Here is a 14,065-nt window from a genome sequence, read left to right as displayed (position 1 = left end):
GTGACAAATCTTAATGTTGCTTGACTGAATAAAGTATTTCAGAAGACAGTAATTTACTGTTGAAACATGACTAGCAATGAGGTTCTAAATCCATGCTTGAGTATTTCATGTCTTTCTCAAAATTAAATTTCCTTGTTCAATCAGTCCCAAGACTCTGCCTGCAGCTATTAACTGTTACTTCCAAAAATTTTTTAATCAAAAGTGTGGAAGCCCCACAACATTCAGAATATATAGAAAATAGTTCTTTTAATGCAAAACTTGTAAGAATTTCAAGAAAAATACTTTCAACAATTTAGAAGTGAACAGAATTGGAATTACATCTTAGGTATCCACTACAGGTTCGGAGCACACAAACAGTTTAACAAACAGTACTTTCTGATAGACTTGAATCCCTCCTGAAGCTGGCCTCTAGCATCCTTCTTTGGAAATAAAACTCTGAAAGGATTTTGTTATAAATGTCCTGGGTAACCCTTCCACAAGGCATTTGCAGCAGAGGTCTCCTCTCAGCTCTGTTTGGCAGTTCCCTGCTAACATGCTTTTTCTCTTCTCCTTGCAGTACAGACACAGGAGAACCTGCCCAGTGCCCAGCCAGGCTGCAGCAGCAACCTCTGAGCTGTCAGGGAGGCTGCCTGTAGCCAGGTCAGGACACTGAGAACTAACCTGGTTTGTCTGGATTGTCTCCTGGTGTGGAGTGGAGATACCCCATTATTCAGGTTTAATTTTTTTTATTGATAATGATTTTACACAGGCTGAACAAAATCCTCCCTTTATAGATCTTCACTGTAGTTTTTTCCTAGTTTATTCCATCTCAACAGATGTATGAATTAACCTGTTGCCTGAGTTTAGAGCTCTTGTGTCTGGGTATATAAAACTAGATGTTTTTACCACAGTCTCTCTTTTTGTCACCAAGCTAATTTAATTTGCCTTTATAGGATTCTTTCTTGTCACACTGCATTTTGTTGCAGTTGGTGACATACCCTGCACAAAAATTACTAGAAAACCATTGTGACTGTGTAATGTTTTGCCAGTTTTCCTGTAAGAACTGTCCCCTGTCTTGAAAAGTTCACAATTTAAGAAAATTTTGACATGCACTTAGATACAAGGCACGCTGTGCCACTGAAATCCACAGTACAACCTAACTGTAAGAATGAATATTCATGTTGTGGATACTCAGAAACAGCCACGGTGGCCATGTCTGGGCATAGTGCTTATTTCTGAAAATTGCTGGCACAGCATTAATTGAGTGAAAACTGCATTGCTATTTTCAAAAGTGTAACTGTAGAAACCAAAGAAGAACCAAGTTCCAACTGTAAAAAAAAGCCACTGACTCTACAATCTTCACTGGTAAATACTTACGAGCCATAGGTACCTGAGAAAGCATTTGAAAAGTGGTCACAGGACAGACAGAAAACAGCAACAGAAACTCTGAAAGAATACTTTTCCCTATGTCAGACATAGCACAAAATTGCAGCTGGCTTACAGAACAGTGACAGTGCCAGTCAGTCATTGCCATCTCCAGAACAAAATTCAGTTGCTCCAGCCAAAACCACAACGTGAAACTTGCAGCTATTACATCACCTGAAGTCAGATAACTTATTCCTGAATTTTGGAACAGGAGACAAAGCAGTGACAGTGTAACACTCAGCCATTCCTGCAAGCATGCCAGCACACTCCGAGGGGGTGGCTAACACATACCGTCACTTATCTGCTATAGAGCTCCTTCCTCACGCAGGATTTGAATGTAGTGTATCTCTGTATGGGTTTGTAGCCCTGTGGAGCAGAAATGGGACAAGTGCCCAGATACAGACAACATGTGAAGGCAGCCAGAGGTAAGCATAAGACAACAGTATCATGAAAATTAAAAAAAAAAATAATAAAATGGCTTTAAGTGATGAATTGCTGGAGGGTATAGTATGTGCTAGGTAAAATGTTTATCATTTAGTCATTAAGTTCCAAATCTTTCAGTTTAAAAATGGAATTTATAAAGGAAAGGGAATTTTCTTATATATATTTAAATTTTAAAAAAAAGGAAACCACGATTTTAAATCAAACAGGTATCAAAAAATAAAGCTTTTAATGTCTTTAAGTTTATGGCAATACTCTAACTGACCACTTGATGGCAGCTTAACAATACTAGTTTGTTTCAAACTACTCAAACCAAAATAGTTCAGATTATAATACCGTATTCCAGAAAGAGAGAGATTTGTTTAACTTTTAAAGACATTTACTTTTAAAAAAATTATCTAAAATATACGGTAAAATTAATATTTATGATGTTTCTATAAGGGGTAGTATCTGTACTTCTTCAAGTTCCTAAGTTTACGATTGGGCTTTTAAAAAGGACACAACTAGTGGGTACTGACTGGTCCCAGTCTCTGACCAGCCTCTGTGATGTCCCTAAGATTCTTTTGGACAATCCTTTTAATAAAACAACTTTTAAAAAAAGCTGCATTACTAAATACAAGATATTAACTGTAAAATCATACTTCAAGTGCAGGCCTACTTTAAATTGTTATTTCTACTTATTTTTAGAGTGATAATCAGAGACTACACTGATTTGGGCAGACATTAGTTTTAGGATATTTAACATTAAAATCAGGCATTTACAATTATAAACAGATTCAAACATCTCGAAGCAAAAATTTCCATGTAGCTAGAAAATACTGCATGAGCAGAAGCTACAAAGTTCTTTTATTTTTATAATGGCACTGATGTTACTATGGTTTTGTAACAGTTATTAACAAAGAAATGTTAGTGATTTGTTAGTTTTTATTTAGCACAAGAGAAAGTTTGAGCCCTCCCCATTCTAGGAATAAGAGAGTCAACTTCTATTTGTTCTGGACACACTAAATACTTTGTAACTTTTCATGTACAAACAAGAGGAATAATTAATAACACTTTCTGCCAATTTGTCCTGGGCAAAAGGTTCCTATGTGCTTTCTTCATTCTAAGCCAAGATTGGGGTGAGTGGATAACGTTAAATAAAATGAAAAAGCAATTTTTTTTGCATAGTTTTTACTACTATACCTTAATGGAAAAATCAAGGTTGTGTGACACAAAAACTTACTGGAAATTGTAATTTCTAAATTTGGTACTGTAATTGTCTAGGAATACTACTGACTAGTGAAAAGAATGACTTTTTCTGAATAACCTAGCAAGTCTGCATGTAGACATGTTTGCATATAGATTAACTATAGGACAAATCACAATCATCTCCTATGCAATCCAGGAGATATATCTAATGAATATTAAGACATATAATTTATGAAAAACCATGCTATTCTACTAAACATCCTTGGCCATTCTTTACAGTTTTTCTTTTACAGTACACATTTTATAGTGGCCCAGGCAAAAGAAAGATACATGTGCAAGACTGAATAGTGCTGAATGATAGATTCTTAAGGATTATATGTGATTTCTGTCATGCATTTTGTGAAATAGAAACATGTGCTACATTTACAAGAATTACTTAGTAAGCAGACTGTTTTCTGGTTAAATTAACACACAGTGCACACTTAAAATTTGTAAACAAATAAAACATACAGCTGAACACCTTGAAATGGTTATGAAACAATCATCATTCCCACACCATTAGAAAAGGAACTGAGGACCAACAAGGGAATACGTTTGTTACAAGTGAAGAGGTTTTAGCCACATTTTACATTCAATCATAGTACTACAAAAATAACAAGTAAACTGTTAGACTCAACATCACTACACAGAAAGTTCTAAAACTATATTTAGGAAGCTAACTAAAATTCCTGATATCTTGTTATGGAAAAACCATACTGAAATATGAATTCAAGAACTATAATACAGTTTAAGATTTATGTCTAAGGAATTAGATTTTCAGTAAGAATATAATTTAAGTTAAAAGTGTTAAAACCTGCCTTACCTTTTCTGTAAAGAAAAACTGTGACTTTTAATTGATCATACTCTAAGAAATTTTCTGCTGTTATAAAATTCTCTGGTAACACACAGAACCTGAAGAGGGCAGCAGGACCTATATATTTACTATATATTTACTTAAAAGGCAAAGCACACTTTAGAAGCGTGTTTGCTATGTAAATTTTCTGCATATAATTTCCTGCCCTCTAGCTTCTTGTAATTTAATATATTAGATACAGGGTTAAATTATCAAAAGCAACTTTGAACTACAATAATGCATTGTTCAGAACCACTTCAGTAATTCTTTATTTGAAAATTAAAACTACTTTCCGCTGCAACTCCTTCCAAGTCATTATCAACCCTTGGTATTTTAAATAATGTTTAAGAAAAGCCCATGGTTGACATTTAACTGAACTCTCTGAGCTTCAGAGACACAAACTTTGCTTTCCCTGAACACAACCAAGACCTAATTGCTACCCTTGTTACAATTCTTGATGCCAGTCTAGCAATCACACAATACAGAAGAAATGACAGTATGAAGAGCATTTCTCATCACCAGTTTGGTTTGTGTGCTATAGAGGTACATTATGTCCTCTCTGTAATTATTTCTAACAAAAAAATCAAGAATTTAACCATGAATTTATTTTACAGGCTGCTTCAGTATATCTATAAAACACACATCTTTAAGCACAAGCACTGTTGGTTTGAAATCTGCTGGTGTTACAGGTAAGTAGTAAAGTGAACTAATGTAACTATAAAAATCAGAATCCTTACCCTAAACCCTCGATTGAGTCTGTCTTTCATAATGCCAAGAAATTCTTTGTAACTCAACTGGTCATCTCTGTCAACATCAAAAATCTTGAACACTGTGTTTACCAAATGTGGTGAAAGCTTCAGACCTGTGGCTACGTACACAGCACGTTTGAACTCATCTGCATGAGAAGAACATCAGAAGAAAAATAATATACATTAATTTAACCCTACTTTTTGGACAACATATTATGAAATATGAGTACACCCTTAGCTTGACTTTTCACGTTTAAGCACCCAAAAAAAAAAAAAAAATTGGGATTGAATTTCAAAGTTCTAAACCAAGTTGATGTAAACTAATATAAAACCATACTGCTTAATCAGTATCAATTATTTTACACAAAAGATAACAGTCCACATAATATGAGTAATAACAAAATTAGAGAATCATATTGTAATTAAACCTATGTTCCATACATACTGATGGCATCTACTTAATTGTCACAAAACAGAACCTAAGAAGTAGAGCACAGAGAAAACAGTATACTCCTTTGGTAAGGCCAAGTGAGGTAGGACTGTGCTGGTGGTACTCTGTCACTCATGAAAATGCTACTTGAGGAGAACACACACATCTGACCACTCCATATATTACCTTGCACTTCATTATTCACCTTACACTCCCTAAGCACCTAAGTTGTTAAGGATTTTAGTCAGTACATAGCTGCCTATTTCTTTCAGCACCCACTTAGCTGCTTTGTTAAAAAGTCTGTCTAATCCTTCTCACATGGTTTCCTTCTATAGCCTTTGCCTAGGATGCCCACTGTGTAAAGAAATGCTTCCTTTGCATTAAACTGACCTCTTACTGGAGTCATCAGGTGCCTCAACTCTTTTATTGTAGGATGTGATGACCAACTGTTTTGCATTCAGCTTATCTGACTTACATGTTAAGCTGACTTTGTAATTTTTCCTCTTATAATATGACTGAGTCTTCTCCTCTCAAAGCTGCAGTCCTAGCCTTTTTAGCTTTCTATTTGAGACCTTACATTTTTGTGCACAGTTCTGGATAGTTATCAACAGATTTTTATAAAAATATAAATACTTACCTTGACCTATGGAACGACTTGCAAAATTATACATTTGCATTGCAATTGCAAAGTCTTCTAGATTGTTCAAGAATTGGAAAAATGATCTAAACTCATCAAATGTGATACCCTAAAAAAGAAAAAAAAAAGAACAATGTGCTCCATGAGAATTATCAGTAGTGATGGCAACTGAATAAATAAGCCTTCCAGCTAAGTATGTCTACTTCATTTAAGAACAGCTACTACACTGACTGAAAAAAAAATACTTTGTACCGAAAGCCAATGAAGTAAAGAACTGGAGTCTTCTAAGGAATGCAAGATGTCTTTCCTGTTTGCCACTGCAAGACACATCAATTCTCACCCAAAAAGCAGCCAAAAATACAGTTAAATCTAAGTATTCCTCCCCTATTTGGAGGCCTACTTTTAGTTTTAAGGGGACTCATTATCCTTTATGCATAGCTGCCAGTACATTTCTCTCAGGTACACTTCTGACAACACATTTGTTGTTATACAAATGAAGGTCTTGCTACTTCATGACCTTTACTGTTTTTATTATGTTTTCTGTTTCTTCAGATATTAATAAGAGCCACATAACCAACAATAATTTTACACAAGTGATGCATTATGAGGACTTTAAAACAACTACATAACAGGTGTCCATATTATTTCTGAAGAGGAAGAGTAAAAGAGAAGTAAGGAAAAAAAAATTTTCCATGCCTCATTGCTTGTTTTTTGTTGTTTGAACTGACTTTTAATTTAACATAAGGCTTTGTTGTCTAAACTTCAAAAATATTACTAGGTAAATCCTGCTGAACACAAGTCTAAGTTATTGACTCCTCTCCTGGTTTGGTCCCCACTTCTAGGGACCTGTGCTCACTTTCTGAGATGTGAAAGTGCTGCACCCACCTTGTGGGTCGTGACACTAAACTATTACCTTTTCTTCAGGAATCGTGCGCAAATTTTCCAGGTAACTTGATGTATTTTCCACATTTGTATACCTCAAAAGAACATGGGCAAAGTCTTCCTCACTGATGGTACTCATCCCGTTAGAGTAGGAAAGGAATTCTATCTCTAGAACCTCAGTTTGTAGGTTATCCATAAACCTAAAGCACAAACATAAACATGAAGAAATATGAATACTTTATATTTCTATATTCACGTCCTTAAAAGACTCACAGAATATAAAGCCAAATACCACTACATAAATTTTTCCCTTTTCATAGCACTGATGATAAATTTGATAAATCCCTTGCCTTTGATGACATATTTGCTAATCAATACACCAATCTTACTCAAAGATGAAGTATTAGTAAAAATTAAAATGACTCAATACTTTATATTTTTAAGTTACTTCTAGTTTGCGTTTGATTCTTTTTCTTCTTCAGTAGGTCGCTGATCTTCATTTTTATATGCTAGACTAGGAATTTCATCATGGTAATACATGAAATCCCCAAATTTATTCTTCATATAGCTGCTTATAAATTGTGAGTAAATCTTATCTTTCTCTTTTTAACAAGCTCTTGCAGCCTTCCAATCACAACTTTTAAATTTTTTATTTTTTATTTTTAAAAAATATTTTACTATTCTAATGGTAGTCCTTTGAACTTTTCACATTTTATTAGTATATTTAGGATTGTCTGGACACCAAAACTGGAAAAACTATTAAACGATGTATACATAAAAATAAAATGTAACTTCCTTGATCCTATCTGATGTCCTAGTTACACAACCAAGGATGAAATTAGCATTTTGGTCACAGTACCACATCAGGAGCTCATGTTCATCCAATTGTCAACCACAACCTCAAACACTCCTCTGTTACAGGTTCCCAAGAGCTCCCATTCAGCACATGTTGTTTGCAATACTCCTTTCTGATATATACCTTGACTTCTAAGAACTATGAAGAGCCAAAATCAAAAGTATATCCAGGCTACAGTGTAATTGCAAGGAAATCATGTAACAGTATTTCCCTCACTAGTTCATAATTTAAGGATTTTTTGAGTTGGTGAAGTCACGTTGAATGAAACTTGATGGATCTGTCATGAAAGTATCTACAAGGTTTTGACCTCTTTAGCATTCATAAGGTCTTACAGCAATAGACAGACATTTTCACTAGATATTCCTACATAGCAATAAGAACAAGGTTGGGGTACAATGTCTCCACCCCAAACCCTTTACACACACAAGTGCTAACAAAATATGCAAACGCAGCAGCATTAATAGAGGATGCTTTACTCTTGTCCCACTTACTCTTTTATTTTGCTTTTTGTGTAGCAAAAAGAAAACACAATTTATATAGATATCTGCATAAACTATATGTACGGCAATATAACAGACATTAAATAGACCAAGTATGCAAGTATTTTTACAAGGAATTAATAAAGTTGAGACTCACCTATAAAAATCTTCGAAGTTCAGTTCAGCCTTTCCTTTCTTGCCAAAAAAGTGTACAAGCAGTGTTGTATCTGACAGTGAACTTGCAAAATCATCAGCACGCTTAAATGTTAGAATAAAAAAATTAAAGGCCATGATTCGACCAGCTCAGAAGTATAATCTGAGAATGCCTATCATCATGATAGACATTTCTCTTTAAAGGTTTGTGTTTACAGTCTTAAAGAGTTTAGTATTAAAATCCATTAAATCAATTTAGTCATGCAATTTTCACACAAAATAGCACTAGCTGGTTAGTTGCATTTAGGAGAAAACACTTAACACAACAATACAATATAATGGAAGCTGCACTGACGATAAAGAAGCATGAAAAATAAAACCAGAAACTCAAGAAAAAAGAAGTTCCAGTCAGTTGAGGTGAACCATAAAAATAACTCCCTTTTTACACAGTCTCCTTTCCCTTCTACTATGCAACTACAAAGAAATTAAAAGGCTGTTCTCTCATCTACTCTTATTTTATATTTCAAATTTAAGTACAGGATAGTATTCCAAAACCACTAAAACTTCTAAAAGTCATGTTTTTAGAAAAGAGTACGATTGCATATGACTGCAGTTCACATTTTATTGCTCAAATATATTTAAAACAACAGAAAATTTGAAATTACTAACATTTTGACTGAGTCTCTTGACAATATTCCTAATCTCCTGAGTATGTGCTCTCTGCATCAGACAGGAACCTTTGAAATGTAATAATACCTTTTCCTTAATAACTATCAACTTTGAAGACACATAATTTTTACCTTTTTTAATAGCAAGAGTTATAAGTAGGAAGACACACATATAAACAGAAGTAACTATCATCTGTGTGTAGATATTGATGACTGATTTTGTCTTTTATGAAGAAATTCTTGATATACAGAATAGCTATTAAAATATTGGTAAACAGTAGTTTATGATGGACATGTCCTTCTGACATTAACATGCATTTTCCAATATTTAAAATTCAAAATGTGACATATTTAGTCTCCTTGCTGCACCTGGCTAGGAAAAGCCTTCTGTCTGAGCTCTTTCTTTTCTTACAAGGACAAGTGATAATGAAAAGCAAAGAGTGGGAGCCAGTAGTCTCTACTCTTCCCAGGAAAGCTACCATCCAAGGCAATAACTTTGTGGAAACATCTCTGAAAACTATACTGCAAACAGTACAGAAGCCTAGTAAGTATTTGAGAGATGTAACAATATTAGTTTAGAATCATACTGATAGATGTTACACCTATGGGATTTACTGTAACTGAAAACTGTTTATACAGATCTCTAACTATCTGCAGATCCAAACCTGCAACATACAGGTCCTTTAAGTGTGACTTTATTTCATACCTGAAGAGGCCATACGTTTTTAACAGATGGAGGCACTCTAAATGCAGTAGTTCAAGATGAGGTACCACGAAAAACAATTTCATATTGATATGTAGATATACTAGTAATAAATTAAAAACACTATATTAATTTCAAATTTACATACATGTAAAAGATCAGGTAAAAATGTAAAATGCAATATCCATTAAGAGGATATATGCATCAACAAGAGGAAAAAAATGGGGCCATAACAACACAAATCCTTTCCTTTCAACATCCAAGAACTAAAGAAATGAGAGGCTTTTCTATACTTCAGTACACTAAGTTTAGGATTCTCCAGATCATATTTCATGTAGTCTAGCTTCCTCTTTATTCTTATATTCTTTTCCATGGAGAAATTAAGTTGACACAGAATACATCTAGGCAGAGAGATACTTCGTGTCCTTCAATTAAGACAACTCTGCTCTTCAGGTGAGCAAACTAATTCAGAAAAGCAATCACTATTTGTCTTTTAATATCATTGTCCTCCACTGCAGGACACAATATCCTGAAATCCAGATACCCTGATTTCTTATGTCTTTTAAGCAGTTAAATCCCTAAGCACATTCAAACATTTTCCCTCAAGTGCATTGAAAAGATATCAAATGTTAAATTACAGCCTTTCATGTTGCAAAAATGTTTCAAAACCTTAGACTGAGGTTGCATTCACACATATCTAAAGAACCTATCTAAAGAACATAGCTAAAGAAAAAATACAACTTGTAATTCTTTTCACAACTCCCATTTGGTCAGCCTGACTGAATGAAAAAACCCTAAATGAAATCCTTATCCAGAAACTCAACCCAGTATGCTTCTCTGCAGAAGAAAATTATTCCTGTGTTTCTTCTGTACTGATAGCATTAAATAAAGTCTCTCTTCTAAGGGGCAAGGATAAGAACAAAAGCCTTAATAATTTAAAACTTGTATCTATTGCTCAAAATAAAATGAATTTGTGTTTCAGTTCAGTGAAAATGAAATTACTATTTCCATATAAATACATATAAGCCACGATTTTGTTCTAATATATTTTGCAGTCATTGAGGAATGAGAATAAAACCCCTGCCTTGTTCCTCTGTACCTTTACACTAAAAATGATACAAATGCAGATAAAAATAGGAGAGACAAGTGTTCCAGTCACATTAGTGGCTTGCTGCATAGTGGCAGTATCTTCTTTTCCTAAACCTTAGAGCAGTAAGTCTACTTTTATATTCTGAAAAATTAAGTTCAAGCTTTTGATGTAAGCAGGTTGACTAAAATTAAGTTATGCATATGAGCTATGGTCCATTTGCAGCAATTTATTCTGAGAATGAAGTATGCATATTTTGCTTTGAATTCATAAGAGATTTCTTACTGCAAGTTCTTGATTTTTCAGGTGACGATACAACTACTGATTTCCATGATTTAAGAATAAGCCCATAAACTGAATTCAGTGATAACTAGCATATCCCAACAGGATGGCATAGTTGCAAAATCAGGAATAGCTGAAACAGTACTGTGAACTGTCTTCGAAATAAACCAGATGTGATCAATAAGTTATTTTCCCCAAAAAGAGACCTTCTAAATTGATTCCCACAATGAACTCTATTTACTCTCCTTTTCAAATTACACAAGGCTGTCTCAGAGGCTATGGTATGAAACAACAGACTCCAGTGTCATCTAGCTTTTTGTCACTTTCTTAGTGCAGATGACTATAATATTAGTCCCATGTGAGAGTGCTAGGGAGAGGTAAGAATATGGATGAAAGCCAGCCAGATCAAACTTAACCCAAGCAAGATAAAGATGATTATGATGACAACTGGGAAATTGTCTTAAGACTAAATGCAGGACATGATTTTTCTTCATAAAAGAATTTACAAGTGAGCAGAGTGTGTTTTTATACATTTTACAGATACTTTAAATCAATATTTATTATAGTTGCTGCTAAATTTAATTTACACTTTAGTTACAGATACCAGTCTGAGGCATCAGATGTAAAAAATAGCTCTTCAAATTAAAGGTGTGTAGACATTACCAAAGTTAAGTTCATCTATACCTGGGACTGAAATAATGCCAGCTAAGTGTAGATTAAGAGGCACTTAATTCAGAAACTTCAGTGCCTCAAGTTCCTTAAGGAGTCAATGAATAGAGCTGCCCTCTGTTCCCTCGATGTCTCCCTTAGCTGACTACACAAGAATATTGACGTTTTGAGTTTTAAAATCTGGCAGAACAAACAAGGACTAACAACTGGACTAATAGTTCAGTTACTCATAAATTTAAAAGCATGGAAAGGAAAGAAACACTGGGTATACTGATTTATTGCAAGATTTATGAATTTATTATTAGTATGAATCTTGCTATATATAAAAATCCCTTTTGTTCAAAGGCAAATACACTCACGCTAAGAGAGGTACAGAAAAGGCCTATTTGATGCTTGGGAAATGTAGGGCCTACCTAAAGAGAAAAAGCAAATAATGTGTTATAATTAGCCTGGGATAATTAAAATTGATACCTTCACCTGCGTTTTGAAAACACTACTATGTGTGAGAAGATTAACATTCAAGAAGAAAAAAACCATGAAAATTAATGGACAACAGACTTGTATAAAGGGATCTTGATCAAATTTAGCCTGGAAATTAGAAAGCGTCCATCCAAGTCCTCAGGTTATTCAACAGCTTCTGCAGACTGACAAAACACTAATTGCTTTTAATATGGAGCACACACTGCTTATGAAGCAAAGAAAAAGACTCTTTTACCCTGGAGGTCTGTTTCAGTTCCTTGTTCTTTTCTCATTATGATCCTGCTTATGAACCATGGGACCTGAGATAGTGGAGAGCTGCTGTATGTCCTTTAATGCCACCAACAGCAGAGCAATCACCCTCACTGTGTGGGACACAGAAAAGCCTAAATTATCTAGTCTTCTGAACCTTTTAAATGATCAACACAAATAAATGTCTTTATTATCTGAACGCAGAGCATGAAACAAGAATCTTCTTGGAATCTAAAAAACTATGGAAATCAAACACCTCAGTGATATTGCTAGTCCACTGTAATGACTGTGTAACATCAATAAAGATTGACTAATATTTTGGTTACCTTAGAACTTTCCTGGTTTCACTCCAAAATTAAAACAATTTTTGCATTATTCTGTTTTTGCAAAGATCACCTCTGGTAACATACACAAAAAGCACATTGAGGACTTCAAGATTAAACGCTTAAAGGGCTTCAAATCTCATTGAAGTTGTGTTCCTGGACCAAGACTAAATGACAAAGACTTCCTGAATTACATCTTTAACTGTGAAATATTGTCTCCACTAGTGTTAGAAAATGCTTCTTATAATAAGGACTGGAGAGAACTTGATCTCTCTACTCTTTCAAAAGGTAACTTCTCTTTCACTTGGAAATTACAACTTCCAATTACCACACTGCACAGAACCAAATCGATTCCATCTGAAAACTTTCAGCTTTTTAAAAAAAGGTAATTAAAAAGAAAGAGAAGAAACAAAGTGGAAAACAAGGAAAATAATCAGAACAAATAAAATAAAATTGCAGTTTATGGACCAGAGACAGAGGTTGTCTTATACCTCTGCAAGGTCCGAAAAGAGTGCTTGGCTTGTGCTACGTCTCAAAGTATCCCAATAGCTTCTGGGGACAAGGTCATCTCCTTCAGTTTTAAGAACCTGCAGAAGTTTCAAGAAGCACAATTGTTTGAAAACCAAAGAACAACAAAACTGCTTACAAACTTTAAAATGTTTTCCAACAGATCTTCAGAAGCACAGTGATTCTTTGGTTTTTACAGAGAAATTTCTACCCAGTTACATGATACTTTGTAAACAAAAGGATCACTGCTCTATTTTCATACTACCCATAACTTGGCTGTGCCAAGAGACTGCATTTTACCCCCCCCCAGAATCAATGAGAGAAAGTGCAAAGTGAAAATATTTACTGAAATTACATGTGAAAATGTCTATCTAAACTCAGTTATTTGCTGATGTTTTTTCTAACAATTCTGTTTTGCCAAACAAAAAAATTATACACTTATGAAATTTGTTGTCTCATTGGTCAAAATACAGGTATCACCATACATCTATCTATATAAAATTAATTTCATCCAATAAAGAAATGCAAAATATCAGGCCTAGTAAGTCCAATTTCAACTGCAACGCATGTACCAAGAAAACACTATGTATATCATGATCAAACTTACCCTGATTAAGCAGAAAAGTGTTTAATCTCTCCAAGGAAAATATGCTTACCTTTTTGCTCTGAAATGTTTCATTTTTGGAAGCCTGAAAAATCATGTTATTGAAACAGGCCTTCCTCTATCTTGCAATTAGTCTTGGGAGATTTATGCAATGCATTTATTTTATTATTTTTTTTCTACCCAAAGACTCTAGGGGAAGTCCTACAGACAGAAGAAGATTATCTGAACTTGGGTTAAGGTTGTTGCAACTAGTTGAATTTTTCCCTTCTTCCCTACAAGTTTATCTAAAATAGGTCTCCTACTCTTATGGCTTGCCACTCATGTCCATCTGGGCAGACAAGACAAAGGCAGAATGAGTTTAATCTTCTAACTACAAATGAAA

General features: G+C 34.3%; 1 protein-coding gene across 2 annotated transcripts in view; it reads right to left on the bottom strand.

Moving 5' to 3' along the window:
• MICU3 (mitochondrial calcium uptake family member 3) overlaps positions 1-14,065 on the bottom strand; it is a 47,105-nt gene that overhangs the window by 4,107 nt on the left and 28,933 nt on the right. Inside the window, exons 9-14 of one of the 2 annotated variants that reach the window (XM_030449906.1) lie at positions 13,064-13,159; positions 8,116-8,216; positions 6,655-6,823; positions 5,742-5,850; positions 4,663-4,820; positions 1,696-1,770 (exon numbers count right to left, since the gene is read on the bottom strand). In XM_030449906.1, the coding sequence (XP_030305766.1) occupies positions 1,702-1,770; positions 4,663-4,820; positions 5,742-5,850; positions 6,655-6,823; positions 8,116-8,216; positions 13,064-13,159 (702 nt within the window). In that variant the 3' untranslated portion in view covers positions 1,696-1,701. The remainder of the gene's footprint in view (positions 1-1,695; positions 1,771-4,662; positions 4,821-5,741; positions 5,851-6,654; positions 6,824-8,115; positions 8,217-13,063; positions 13,160-14,065) is intronic. The other variant, XM_030449907.1, reaches the window with a different exon arrangement.

This window comes from Calypte anna, chromosome 4A (genome assembly GCF_003957555.1).
Source record: "Calypte anna isolate BGI_N300 chromosome 4A, bCalAnn1_v1.p, whole genome shotgun sequence".
Lineage (NCBI taxonomy): Eukaryota > Metazoa > Chordata > Aves > Apodiformes > Trochilidae > Calypte > Calypte anna.
The sequence above is the reverse complement of the archived record's forward strand: the minus strand, read 5'-3'. Positions and strand labels throughout refer to the sequence as shown.